Source organism: Cuculus canorus, chromosome 27 (genome assembly GCF_017976375.1).
Source record: "Cuculus canorus isolate bCucCan1 chromosome 27, bCucCan1.pri, whole genome shotgun sequence".
NCBI lineage: Eukaryota > Metazoa > Chordata > Aves > Cuculiformes > Cuculidae > Cuculus > Cuculus canorus.
The window spans coordinates 4,188,706-4,203,042 of NC_071427.1; the positions used below are offsets into that span (position 1 = coordinate 4,188,706).

General features: G+C 54.6%; 1 protein-coding gene across 2 annotated transcripts; it reads left to right on the forward strand.

Annotated features, from left to right (window-relative positions):
• Positions 1-1,158: 1,158 nt before the first annotated feature.
• LOC104060930 (AN1-type zinc finger protein 5) lies at positions 1,159-14,316 on the forward strand. 2 transcript variants are annotated; one of them, XM_054050042.1, is made up of 7 exons: positions 1,159-1,287; positions 2,318-2,605; positions 3,621-3,794; positions 4,991-5,084; positions 5,810-5,928; positions 8,046-8,156; positions 9,958-14,316. In XM_054050042.1, the coding sequence occupies exons 3-7, from the start codon at positions 3,644-3,646 to the stop codon at positions 10,104-10,106; spliced, it is 624 nt and encodes a 207-aa protein (XP_053906017.1). In that variant the 5' UTR covers positions 1,159-1,287; positions 2,318-2,605; positions 3,621-3,643; the 3' UTR covers positions 10,107-14,316. The 2 variants fall into 2 exon arrangements, with proteins under 2 accessions (XP_053906017.1, XP_053906016.1); XM_054050041.1 differs by lacking the exon at positions 1,159-1,287 and adding an exon at positions 1,294-1,529.
• The last annotated feature ends 21 nt before the right edge of the window (positions 14,317-14,337 follow it).

The window sequence follows — 14,337 nt, forward strand, 5'->3', positions numbered from 1 at the left end:
GGGGGCTCTGAGGGTTCTGTCCCCCAAAAAGCCACTCAGTCCCCCATCCCGCCCTGCTGGGCTCTGTAAAGTAGGATGGCAGCTCTGGAGGATGCACAGAAGAGGACCTTGGGAGCCAGGGACAGGTCACCCCAGGGCCCTTGGTCCATAGTCGCCTTATTGGCCAAGTGACCCCCATCAGCCAAGTGGGGCTCCAGGGAAGGACCCGCTGCGCTCTGCGGGGCTGGAGTGTGGAGCTGGCAGTGAGTGAGGGATGCGACGGAGGGTAAAGGGTGCAGGGGGTGGGTGTGAGGGATGCTAGGGTGCCAGGGGATGAGGAGGGGGTCCCCCTCATCTTGTGCTCGCCTTTTCGTAGCCATCTGGTGCCATCTGGTGGCCACGGCCCGGGCTGCGCGGGTCCCGGTGCCCGGGGATGCTCGGGGAGCCTGGGATGCTCAGGAAGGACAGAGGTGCCACCCTCCTGCGCAGCCTCTGACAGGGCCCCATGACCCCTTCGGAGAAAAATGTTTTCCTGATATCCAGTCTGACCCTCCCCTGGCGCAGCTTGAGGCCATTCCCCCTTGTCCTGTCCTCTGTCACTTGCGAGAAGAGCCCAGCTCCCTCCTCTCCACAACCTCCTCTCAGGCAGTTGGAGAGAGCAATAAGGTCTCCCCTCAGCCTCCTCTTCTCCAGGCTGAACACCCCCAGCTCTCTCAGCCGCTCCTCGTCAGACGTTCTCCAGCCCCTCACCAGCTTCGTTGCTCTTCTCTGGACACACTCCAGAGCCTCAACATCCTTCTTGTGGTGAGGGGCCCAGAACTGAACACAGGATTGAGGTGCCAAGTCCAGGGGCAGAATCACCTCCCTGGACCTGCTGGCCACACCATTTCTGATCCAAGCCAAGATGCCACTGGCCTTCTTGGCCACCTGGGCACACTCTCTCCCCTCTCCCTCTCCCTTCCCATCTCCCCTCTCCTTCTCCTCTCCCATCTCCCCAATCTCCTCTCCCATCTCCCCAATCCTCTCTCCCATCTCCCCAGTCTCCTTTCCTCTCCCATCTCCTCTCTCCTCTCCCATCTCCCCATCTCTCCTCTCCCATCTCTCCTCTCCTCTCCCATCTCTCCTCTCCCATCTCTCCCCTCTCCCCTCCCACCCCTCCTCTCCCATCTCCCGCCATGTTCCCGCCCCCCCGCCATGTTCCCTCCCCGGCCTCCTCCCTCCTGATCCTTCACCGCCCTCCGCGCTCCGCCCCGGCCCGGGGCCGGCCCCGCTCCTCCTCCTCCGGCTCCTCCTGCTGCTGCGGCCCCGGTGAGTGAGGCCCCGCGCGGCCCCGGCCCTGCAGGCCGCAAAGCCTCGGCCTCCATTGGCGCCGCCCGCCGGGAGGGAGCGCGGGGCCCGGGCGGCGACTCGGGGAGGGGACGGGCGGCTCCGACCCGCTGGGCCTTCCCCGGCGCGGCCCAGCCTGACCCCTGCCCCGCCGTTCTTCCTTCTTCTGCGCTTCTCCTCCATTCTTCGTTCTGCTCCGGATCTCCTCCATTCTTCGTTTTGCGGTGGGCTTGTGGCTTTCCCAGACCCCTTGTGGCATTCCCCTGATCAGCCCAGCCTGCCCTTTTCCCCTCCGTTCTTCTTTCTGCCCCTTTCCCCCTCCGTTCTTCTTTCTGCCCTTTTCCCCTCCGCTCTTCTTTCTGCCCTATTTCCCCTTCGTTCTTCATCCTGCCCCGTTTCCCCTCCGTTCTTCTTTCTGCCCCTTCCCCCTCCGTTCTTCTTTCTGCCCCTTTCCCCCTCCGTTCTTCTTTCTGCGCCTTTTCCCCTCCGCTCTTCTTTCTGCCCCTTTCCCCCTCCGTTCTTCTTTCTGCCCCTTTTCCCCTCCGCTCTTCTTTCTGCCCCTTTTCCCCTCCGTTCTTCTTTCTGCCCCTTTTCCCCCTCCTTTCTTCTTTCTGCCCCGCTTCCCCTCCGTTCTTTCTGCCCCACTTCCCCTCCATTCTTTCTGCCCCGTTTCCCCTCCGCTCTTCTTTCTGCCCCGTTTGTCCTCCATTCTTCTTTCTGCCCCATTTCCCCTTCGTTCTTCATCCTGCCCTGTTTCCCCTTCGTTCTCCATCCCACCCAGAATTCTGGTGGGCCTACGGCTTTCCTTGACCCCGCGGTGCGTTCCCTGGCCTGCCCTGTGCAGGCAGAGAGAGCTCAGTTTCTCCTGCTCTTCATTCCAACTGGTTTTGTGGTGAAACCATGTCCCACTGGGCTCCAGCATCCAGTTAAACCCAGGCTTCTGGCTGCAGCCGCTTCCAGAAGGAGAGCTGAACACTTTTGGAGTCACAGCATCATCCCCTTCTCTCTCCAGGAACGTTCAACATCAGATAAGCTCCTGGAGATCCATCTCAGCAGTGTCCATCCTGCTTTCTCTGCAAGGATTCAGCCTGTCAGGTCTGCTCGCAGAGGGTCCGGTGTGGAGGAGGCTACCCTGGTCGCTGGTGCCAAAGGAGAGGTCGGCTTGGGCCAGGAAGGACTCCTGGTCCAGTAACGGAGCACTGGTTGGAGTTCTTCCAGGAGAACCCAGGGAATTTGTATCACTCAGTTGAGGACAAGGAGGAATAAACCAGAGTTGACCCACAGGAGCGCTCCAGGGAGGGTAATTATCTCATGTTCCTGTTGTTCTATTCACCATTTTTGTAGGAGCATGCGAAAACGTGGCAGCGCTGGCTGTGAGGTGGGGGATACTTTGTGCAGTCTGCCAAGGGGATCTCTGCCAGGGACTCCCAGCTGCATCTTTGCACCCAAGCTGGAGCCTTCTGTGGTGCTACAGTCCCACAAATGTTCTCCCCTTGTCCTTCGCCAAAGCTGGACCAGCCGTGGCCATGCTGTTCACACACATTCAAATTGGTGGTGGGTGTTATTGCGTGTGGTTCTGGTTTAAAGGGATGCAGTGTGGCCATGTAAATGCTTCACCACGTCTGGAGGGAACTGCATGTGATCTAGGGAGAAATTATTGAGCTTAATTTTAAAAGTAGGTTTCACTGTGCCTGCTGTTTTCCCTTGGGAAGGCATTCCAGCATGGCATCTTACTGCTGGAAAGAAACCTTGTTCTTATTTCCAGCCTAACTATGCTAACGTTCCCCTTATCCGCCAGCATGTCGGGAAATACAGGAGTACGTCAAAACCGAGAGGCGGTGGGTTCTTTTTGCATCGCTTACATCATCTTCCTGAGAACTAAAATAGTAAAACAGGCTGGAAATGAAAACAAACGCACAGCGTAACCGATTAGGCTGGCTGTTCATGGGGCATTCTTTGTTTCGGTGTGTGTGCGGGAGTCATTAGTCACGCTGCAGTGGCATTTCTTGTTACAGCTGGAGAGCGGATCCTGCTTGCATGCCTTTCACCAGTTCAGGGAGCCGCGTGGTGTGAGGAGAGGGTACTGGGAGTCGGCTTTCCAGCCTCCTGGCAGCTGAGCTCGGGATAGCTCAAGGCCCTGCGATCCAGATGCCAGGGCTGCTTACGAGCCCTGGGTATCCCTTGCTTGCGTTGTTGTGCACGTGTGGGAACTGGGCTCTCTCGGGATCCTTTGTGCTCCTTCCTGATCAGCTGCAGCGTACAACGAACGAGCGCTCTGGCCTTAACAGCTGTCTCGTTTGTATTCCTCTTTGTAGCTTGGGGCCTTGGAGCAAAGAGGATGGCTCAGGAGACAAACCAGACCCAGGTGCCCCTGCTGTGTACCACAGGCTGCGGATTCTACGGCAGCCCCCGGACCAACGGGATGTGCTCCGTTTGCTATAAGGAATTCCTGCAGAGGCAGCAGAGCAGCGGCCGGATAAGCCCCCCAGGTAGAGGATTTTTGTCCATGAAATCTATCTTACGTGGGTGCCTGAATGCAAACGGAGTTAAGCAGCTGGGACAGAGCATGGTGCTGGTCTTGGCCACCAGCAGATTTAGTCTTTTCTGGAAAACTCCTATCTTTCCTTTTTCCTGTAGACCTGACCCTCTAAATGACAGACCTGAACCTTCAAGTGCTTCTTTTCCCTCCTCAGGGAGCAGTTTTTCTCTTTCCAGCTGCAGCTGTTTGTGAAGCCCCATCCCAGTCAGCACCTTCCAGTGCCTGTAAAACTTCACTTGCGCTAACAGTGGCCGGAATTTTTAGCTTTTACCTGTTCTGTGAGTTATGTGCTGACTGCTGGAAGCCACGACAGATCCCCACAATGCAATTTTATTTGGGAGGAATTTGGGTTTGCATAATTTTCTTACCTTAACAAGGCTGATAATCAAAAGCCATAAAATAAAAGGTTTGTTTCTTGCAGCTAAACAGAGCTGACGTGTCACCGAGCTGGGAGGCAGCTAGGTGCACAGCAAGGATGCTCTTTCCATCATTAGCAGGAGTTTCTTTTGCTGAGAGTTTGTGCAGATGCCACAGGCTTTGCAGTACTGGTGAGAAATGCCTTGAGAGATATCTTTTTGTTCGTGAGCCTAACAATGGTTTTCCTTGAATTACCCACCCAAAACACACATTGGGAACACAGCTCTTCCTGACGCAGGGTTTTTGTGAAGACCCTGCCTTAGATCTGTGGCTGACATAACCCAGTGTGTTTCCATCAAAGCCAGTTCCTTTCAGCAGATGAGGATCTGCTTCTCGTACCTTGGAGAAGTTGCAAAGTAACGTTGGCTCCAAGGTATGTTGGTAACTGCAGTGCTTTCATTTACATTAATGGGAAAATATTTATGCTGATGTGGAGTTTGCTTTGCAATATTGAGGAGAAGAAGGGGAATCAAGGAATGATGGAGGTGCCATAGGTGACTGAAGTCAGATTTTACCAGATGTTGAAGAACACACAGTAACGGGAGCCCTTCAGCACAGAACTCCTGCGAATAAACTCGAAGGGATTTTGCAGATCCTGAGGAGCTGCACAGTTCTCCTTAAATGAGGCCTGCAGTTCTTGGGAAAACAAGCAGCTCATTTCAGAGGGATGTGATGACAAGGAGTCACGCATTTTTAAGAGTTTACTGAGACTGTGGTCTTGTTCTGTAGCACCCAGCGGTCCCACCAGCAGCCCCCCAGCTTCAGATACAGTCACAGGACAGCGTGCAGAGGGAGACTCCACGCCTGAGGATGCGAGCGCCAGGTAGGGACATCATCTGTGTGGTAGGACGAATCTACAGCCATGCTAAAAACCAGCCCTGGGACACAAGGGGTGAGCTCTCATCCTCCATACAGACCAGGGGATCTGGATCAAACACTGTTCATTGTCACCCTGATTTATCTGGAAGACTGAGATGTCCCTGATGGTGGGGACTGTCAAGTCAGGTACCGGAGGGCTGGTAGTAAATGAAAGCCTGTAGTAGACTAAGTGGCATCCTGGTTCTCTTAGAGCTGGTGCACCTTGTGCATCACTAGCTGTGTTAAACTGACTGCTTTCAGCTCTGTCCTGAGTGAAATCCCCTGGTGGTGATCCAGTCTGGAAGCTGTGACAGCAGGATTAGGCACCTTGGTCATGTTTGATGGGAAGGAAGATAGAACTGCATTGATCTCTACCATTGCATTACAGTCCTGACTCATAACTCTCTTTCCCTGCCCCTGAACATGTTTGGATGGGTTGTTGCCTTGGCTTAGAGATATAATTGGATAGAAAGGCAAACTGAGATCATCACAGGTGCATTCCATTTGTGTCTGTGAAGAACTTTGATCCCAAATCTCGAGGGGAATCGGCCTGCGGTGCTTCTGTGCTGCCTGAGTACAGTGGAATTAACTCTTATGGGCTGAAGATTTCTCCCACGTAACTATTCTTCAAAACAAAATGCTTGTGCTTGCTTTATGGTCGGTTTGTTTGTTTGTTGCAAATGCTCCCAGCGCTCAGACCCCTGTGACCCATCAGATGACGGCGATGAGCATATCCAGAGAAGAAAACAGCAGTGAGACAGAAGAACTCATCAAGTCAGAAGAAGCCTCGTCAGCGTCTCCCTCATCAGGTAGACGGTTCAGTCTTTGCACAAGTCGGAATGACACTGATTTCATGAGTCGTTTTGAGCAGCAAATACAATCCCTGGCCAGTAACTCCAGAGAAGGGTAAAGGTAACCTAGCAGGAGAGCTAAGGGGAAAACTGTTTCTGAAACGGGGAGGAGAGAAAATGCTGTGCTTGAGGGCAGGCCGATAGAGATTGCTTTGTGGGCTGAGGGCTGAATAGCTGCCAGCCCTCACTCGCTGGCAGGAGGATAATCTTCCATGACGCCTATCCTAGTGAATGGCAGAAAGCCCGGAGCGTCCCACAGCCTGCTGTATGGCTGTTGTTGGCTGCAGTTCCCTGCCACCTCTTGAGGGCGGAAAGGAGATGGATCCAATGGAGTCTTGGGAGAGAGGTGACGTGTTTGTGCCGGTGCCCAGGGGTGGCTGCCGGCCTGGTTGTTGTCACCCTGTGTGATGGGAGGCAGACCTGCCCCTCGGAGGGGAGCGCTAACGCTGTCGCTTGGTTTGCAAAGCGATAGAGGAGCACGGGTGTTGTTACCCAGAGGGGTACATCCTCCAGGCGATGAGTTACAGGCTGAGCCTTGTGCTGCAGTGGAGCTGTAGCCAAGTGACACTGCACTGGGGACGCCCTCCTGCAGTTCGGCTGACAGCTTGCTTGCACTGAAAGCTAAATAAGGCCCAAGAGTTGTTAGTTGCTACAAAACCAGGCTCTTGTCACCACGCATGAGTCTGTGTTTTGAATTTGAATCATAGAATCATTTGGTTGGAAAAGACCTTTGAGATCATACAGTCCAACTGTACCTGTCCACCAGATCCCTGAGCACCTCATCTACCTGTCTTTTAAACCCCTGCAGGGATGGTGACTCTACCACTTCCCTGGGCAGCCTCTGCCAGTGCCTGAGAATCCTTTCAGTAAAGAAATTTTTCCCAATATCCAGTCTAAGCCTCTTCGGTGCAACTTGAGGCCATTTCCTCTTGTCCTATCGCTTGTTACCTGGGAGAAGACACCAGCACCCTAAAAGGGATTTGGTAATCCCTTGCCTGCAAGCCCAGAAGACAATTTACAACAGGCAGGATAGAGACTATTTGGTGAAAGAGCAGCTTGGGAGAGCCCTCCTCTTTCTTCTGATTTCAGCAAGATGTTCAGGGTCAGATCCATGAAGCTGTCTCTGCTCTGAGTGTTTGTTGTCTCAGCCTGATTTTCAGAGCGGCCGGCGCTGCAGGTGTGTATCCACTACCAGCTCGAGCTCCTCCCTCCCGCTGGCTTCTCTGACCTGCTTAGGTACTGTAGGAAATCCTGCTAACCATCAGTGACCTTTTAACGATCTGGCTTTCAGAGCTCAGTTTTCCTTTTGGTAGATTAGAGGCAGTGATGGGTATCCGTGTAAAGCATTCCGAGACCTACATATGAGGAACACTTACATAAGAGTCAGCAAAAATAATTAGTAGTACTTACAATGGGTTAACTTTTTTTTTTCCCCCTGCAAAGATTAACGTAGGCTCAGCTGTGCAGCTGAGTTACTTTACATCAGCTAAGCCATAGTGACTGTCCAGACGCGTGCTTCACCTGCGGCAAGCACCGGGTAATTCTGCTCCGTGTGAGCTTTTCTCAGTAGGAGCTAAATGACCACATTACCTTGCATATGCCTTAGCCAAACCATAATATCTGCTTGTTGTTTCTGAGCCTTGGACCTCAGGAATTCAGGTTTAGATGAGATCTTAGGAAGAAATGGTTTTATGTGATGGTGGGGAGGCCCAGGTTGCCCAGAGAAGTGATGGCTGCCCCATCCCTGGAGGTGCTCAAGGCCAAGTTGGATGGGGCTTAGAGCGATTTGATGCAGTGGGACGTGTCCCTGCTCATGGCAGGGGGTGGAACTGGGTGGTTTTAAGGTCCCTTCTGACCCAAACCATTCCATGATTCTATGGATTTGAGACAGAGAGAAAACACAAGGCTGTGTTAGGTGCAGATCTCTGTGGAAGAAGGCATATCTCACAGTTTGGAGTACGTTGGCCAGGGCAGCGTGCACTGAGGTGTCTGGCACAAACCCAGAACCAGCAGGGCCTCAGGCAGTGCCTCCTTGGTTTATCAAGAAGGGAACAAAATTCTTGCCTCTGTTCCAGGTACCCTGCTTGAAATATCCCAGAGTCCAGCGGAGGGCAAGACAGCTTCCGAAAAGCCAAAACAGAAGAAGAATCGCTGTTTCACTTGCCGGAAGAAGATAGGGCTGACTGGTAAGACCCTTAGGCTTGTGGTCTAAGCAGTCTGTTTTCCCAGCTGTGCAAATGGATCCTGCCTGTGTTCAGAGGGTTGGTGTGGGTCAGTAGTTGAAGATACCCCCCAGAAAAGTACTTTACATCCGCATCTGCAGTGCTGCAGGGAAGGTGAGAGGGGAACTGTGAACTGTCTGGAGGAGAAGCCTAGGGAATCTGCCACTCCCTCTCAGGGTCCCTGTCAGCCCTTGGATGCAGGATTGCAGAACTGCATGGAGCTGTGCCTCTTGGATTATTTCTGCTGCTTGGCAAAAGCTGTTTATAGAAACAAAGACAGTGTTTGCTGTGGATCTAATTCTGCTCCTGTTCAAGTCAGCGGTAAAGCTGTCATAATAGTGATATGAACTGGGTTAGACCCAAACCGAAAATCCCACTCCAAGACCAACTCCGTTTATTAATGCTGCTTGACTTCTGCCATGAGCTTCCCAAGAGAGGGATGGCTCAATCTGTAAAGCTGAAGAGCTGGAAGTGCTGAGATGGTGTCAAGTGACTGGTATCAATGGGAATGTTGGCCTTGGGAAGGCAATTCGTGAAGCAGTTAACTTGGCTGCGGTTTGTTAATGAACACATCATTCCCCTAAATTGACTCTGGCATTTAGTTGTATCTCTGAAAAAAGTTAACTCCAGCGCTGTGCAGGTCTTGCTGTTCTAGAGCAGCAGTAGCCTCAGTAGCCTCCTCACTGCGGTCAGTGGCCAAGGATGGCACACGCTTTCATTTCCATACATGGTTGGACTCGATGATCCAGTGGGTCCTTTCCAACCTGGTGATTCTATGTGAGCTGCTTTGGCAGAGCGTGGCCTGGGAGGTTTGCACTGCAGAGCCTGAGTTCCCGAAGATTTGAGGGCACTGTCATAGGGTAAACGTGTGTTTATGCGCCCTGGAACCAAGCAGGGCACTCTGTGCCCAGTCTTCTGATCTGCAGGCAGGATTGTTTTCCTGGAGGAGTGTTTCCTTAAGAGCTTCAAACTGTGAGAAGTTTCCTCTCCTTTAGGAATCAACTGGCAGAGAACTGTGAACTCAGAACGTTGAGGATAAAATGAGTTTTCTCAAATAGGAGTGAACTGGCACCTTGTAGCAAGGGGTTTGTGGACTTTGCTGCCTGTTATGGGAAAGATGTGAAAGGAGAGAGCACGATTCATTGCTGGAGCTGATCGGCTATCCTGCAGCGAGCCCCCTCCCAGCAACGTGCCTCAGTTTCCCAGTGTGCTGTGATAATGGTAGCGCTTGTGAACAGCATTGTCTCCAGCTGCAGGGACTAAATTATGAATTTTGAAGCCTAAGTAGCTCAAAAGCGATCCCAACAAGCTGAAAGGTTTGCTGCTTGCTGGCTCGCTGCTGCTCAGTCCAGATGCTGCTGCGTGATGCCTGGGGAGCAAGGCTGGCTTGGGGGGCCGGCTCCAGCTCAGGCTGCCTGCTTGGGATTAGCAATCTGGCACTGGGCAATCCCTGACATTTCCCTTGTCCCTGGTGAGCGCAGAGAGCAGCTGTGCTGGGAGTGTTTCCCACTGCACTGACAGCTGGGGCTGCGCGGAGCGCGCATGTGCTCATGGGAGCAGCTAAGCCAGAGGAAATCGAAGAGCCACCGGTGGTGATCCCCCATTCCAAGACTCCCTTTCGCCTGTTGGAGACAGCAGCCCCTCCCTTGTCCGACTCTCTTTCCGCATTAGTGGAGTTTCCTGGCCTGGCAGGAAGGAGTAGGGGTCCTTTCCATCCAGCTGGATGGGGACTAACATAGCTTTGTCTCTGCTTTTCTTCCTTCAGGCTTTGACTGCCGCTGCGGGAACCTGTTCTGTGCCATTCACCGATACTCTGACATGCACGCCTGCCCCTACGACTACAAGGCAGAAGCTGCTGAGAAGATCCGTAAGGAGAACCCCATCGTTATCGCTGAGAAGATCCAGAAGTTGTGAAAGGGGCTGAGCAGCTCGAACTGCAGCCAGGTGGCCTAGCGCTCCTCCCCTTCCTCCCAGCCTTCCTCCTCTTCCTCCCAGCCCCATCGGTGGTGCGATGGGGACTCCGGCAGCACACAGCAACCACGACCCGCACGTGGGGACTCCTTGCACCTCTTTGGCAGACAGTTGGCGTTCCTTATCTCCCTTCCTGCCCGTCCGACAGCGATAGCTCAGCTGATCCGTTCTTGACCAGCTTCCTGAAGGAAAAGGGCCCATCCTGCCCCGCTGCTCCAGTGCTAAGACCTTTGGACTTGTCTTCCGCCGGGGCAGTTTGTGCAGCGTGGGCAGCTGGGCTGTGCTGGGCAGCCTTTCCCTGCAGCCGGCAGCTCTGAGTCCTGCAAACCACTCGGGACTCGCGGCTGGAGCCTCTGAGCTGCCACTGGGCTTCATTCCCTCTGCCCCACCGTCTCGTTGTGGCAGATATAAAACCAGGAGTTGGGAATCTTGGCAGCAAAGCTGCCCTCTGCTCCCTGAGAGGTGTTTGGTCTCAGAAAATGGGGATTCTGTAGTTTTAACGCCCCAAATACCCCTCCTCTCCCTTTGAGACGCTGTTGTTGAAGCACCGGGATAGTTAAGCAACAGAGTACTGGCACAGTAAAGTTATTTTGTGGCTTGATGCGATGTAGATGTGCTCCAGTTGCAGGGCAGAACCTTTAGGATGGGACCACTGGCTGCCTCCTGCCTGTCGCTGTGGGGAGGGCACCAGCCTGCTGGGCTTGCTCTGCCCGGGGATGTGGCTGAGCTGAGATACCCGTGCGCCAACCTCCCGTGCTCCACTCACCTGGAATAACTGCTGGCTGCTTCCTGAGTGGAGTAAAATGGCAGTGCCGGCATCTCCTCTCACCCCTCTGCCTTACATCCTTCTTTTTATTGCGCACAAAGCTCAAATCACCAAGGCTCTGCTGCCTTTCCTGTCCCTGCACGCAGACAGGCTGAGAGAGTAGGGGTTGTTCAGCGTGGAGAAGAGAAGGCTCCCAGGAGAACTTAGAGCAGCTTCCAGTGCTGAAAGAGGCTCTAAGAAAGCTCAGGAGGGGCTCTGGATCAAGGAGGGCAGGGATAGGATGAAGGGGAACGGTTTGGAGCTGAAAGAAGGGAGATTGAGATGAGATCTTAGGAAGAAATGTTTTGCTGTGAGGGTGGGGAGACCCTGGCCCAGGTTGCCCAGAGCAGTGGTTGCCTCATCCTTGGAGGTGTTCCAGGCCAGGTTGGATGGGGCTTGGAGCCCCTGATCCAGTGGGAGGTGTCCCTGCCCGTGGCAGGGGGTGGAACTGGATGGGCTTTGAGGTCCCTTCCAACCCAAACCATTCCATGAGTCTATGACCCTTCCTCTGCACTTGGCACCATGGATACTTGGTGAGAGCTTTCTTCCCTGGGAACGCCTTGGCTGGGGGAGCCCACACAGCCCCCCACTCTCCTGCCTCACTGATTCTGCCTGTGGGACAAGAGGCAGAGGGCCAGATCCCCAGGAGATGCTCCAAAAGCCAGACAGAGGGATTTGGGGCACAGCAAGGCACGCAGAGGGCTGCAGGGCACATGGAAGATCACAGAGAGGGTCCTGGTGTGCTCAGAAGGACAGTTGGAGCTTTCCAAAAAGCCCATGGAGGGCTCTGTGGAGCAGGGAAAGGCACTTGGTGGGCTCTGGGCCCACTGAAGCACTTGGAGAGGGCCTGGGTGTGCTGGGACACTCGGGGAGGTCTCCAGGGTGCATGGAAAGGCAGAAGGAGAGCTTGGGGGCACACTGAGAGGACTCAAGCAACCTAAAAGGCACTTGGAGGGGTCTTGGACGCACCTGGAGGGCTCTGGCATGGAGGGAAAGCCAAGTGCCAGCTTGGTAGTGCTCCAGAAATAACATGGAGGGCTCTGGGGCTGTTGGAAAGGAGAACATGGTGCTCAGGTACGCAGCAAAAGGGAGGCGGAGGCTCCTGGGGCGCAGCAAAAGCCACTTCCACACCATGCAGGATCTGCACCCACCCTGGAGCACGCCAGGGGGTGGTTTTCCCTGGGAACACTGGGAGCGGGGCTGTGGCCATGGGGTTCCCAGCAATCTCGCAAGCAGAGAAAGCTGGATGAGTCCTAGGGAAGAAGCAGCAGCCTCTGTCCCACGTCAGGCCATCCCATGCTTCGGAAGCGTTTCCCTCAGCGTCAGTTTGTACAAAGCTGTCAGAGAGTGGAGCTGCAGGAGCTGAACCGGCAGCCCGGGGCAATCGTAGCAGCTCCCTCCAAGTGCCAGTTCCCTGTTTCTGGCAATTCTGCCCCAGTGATTGCGGGGGGATCATTCCCAAGCTCTCATTTTTCCTACCTGATTTCAGCCGAAGCAGCACGTGCCCTGTGGCAGCGACCGGAATGGCTGGGAGGATTCAGATCACTAGCGGTCACTACAGTGGTCCTTGATGTCCTAAAGGTTCCTGATGGTCCTAGAGGTCTCTTGGGGGTCCCTAAAGGGGTCTTTGGAGTCCAAGAGGAGTTCTGGGGGGATTACAGGGGTCCTGGGGGACCCAAAAAGGGCTTCTGGAGGTCCCTAGAGGAGTCCTGAGGGTCCTAGAGGTGTTTTGGGGGGGTCTCTAAAGGGGTCCTTGGAAACCAAGAGAGGTCCTGGGAGTCTCTAAAGGAGTGCTGGGGGTCCCTAAAGGGGTCCTGTGGGATCTAGAAAGGTCCTGGGGGACCCTGTAAGGCTCATGGGGTCCCCAATGGGTTCCTGGGAGTCTTAGAGGGGTCCTGAGGATCCCTTAGAGGGATCCTGGGGGCCCCTACAAGGGTCCTTGGGGCCCCAGAGCGGCCTTGGAGTCCTAGATGGGTCCTGGGGGTACCTAAAGGGTTCCTGGGTGTCCTAGAGGGGTCCTGAGGATCCCTTAAAAGTGTCCTGGGGGTCCTAGAGGGGTCCTGGGGAACGCTTAAGGGGCCCTAAGGGTCTTGGGGGTCCCTAAAAGGGTGTTAGGCATCGCTAGAGTGGTGCTGAGGGTCTCTACAGAAGTCCTGGGGGGCCTTTGAGGGCCCTGGGGTCATAAAGGTGTCCTGGGGTGCCCTAAAGGGGTCCTGGGGATTCAAAAAAGGGAGCCGAGGGGTCCTGGGAGTCCTAAAGGGGTTCTGCGGGTCCCCTCTAGAGCCCTCTGGGACCCCTCTTGAGCCACCCTGGACCCTTCTGGGACCCCCAGGACCTGTCTAGGGCACTTAGGACCCCTCTAGAGCTCCCGAGGACTCATTAGAGACCCCACGACCCTATTAGAGACTCCCAGAACCCCTCTTTGACTCCTAGGACCCCCCCCCGGACCCATCCAGAGCCCCCCAGGACCCCACTAGGGACCCCCAGGACCATTCTAGGATCCCCAGGACCACTCTAGGGACCCCCAGGAGCCGACTAGAGACCCTGGGAACAATCCAGGACCCCCAAGACCCCTTTAAGGACTCCCAGGACCCCTCTAGGACACTCAAGACCTCTCTAGAGCCCCTTGGGACCCTTTAGGGACCCCCAGGACCCCTCTAGGGGCCCAGGAGTCCCAAGAAACCATTTTGGGATACCCGGGACCCATCTAGAGCCCCCAGGGACCTGTCTAGGACACTCAGGACCCCTCTGGAGCCCCCAAGGACTCATTAGGAGACCCCCCAGACCATACTGTGCTCCCCTAGAATCCCTCTTGGACTCCTAGGACCCCCCAGGACCCCTCCAGAGCCCCCAAGGATCTCGAGGGACCCCAGGACTCTTCTAGGGACCTCTCTAGGAGGCCCAGAACGCCTTTAGGGACACCCAAGACTCCTCTCCGACCCCCCAGGACCCCTTTAGGATCCCCAAGATCCCTTTAGGGACCCTCATGACCACCTCTCTAGGACCCACCAGACCACCCCAGGACCTCTCCTGGACCTGCAGAACCCCTCAAGGACCCCCAGAACCCCTTGAGAGCCCCCTGGGACCCCTTTAAGGCCTTCCAGGACCCCTCTAGGACCCCCAGACCTATCTAGGACTTATCAGAAGACACAAAGAAACCGGGATGTGCATCCAAGAGTGGGTGAAAAACAATGGACATGTAACGTATTTCTGGGAATCTATATGGATATGTATGTTTAACCAGTATAAAAGTCATGTAACCAGTCTAAATAGTTGGACGCGTTAGGTGGATCACCCCCTGCGTACCCCGGTGCTGTTTATTAAAAGAATACCTGCTTAATAATCAAATTGACATTGATTATGGAGTTT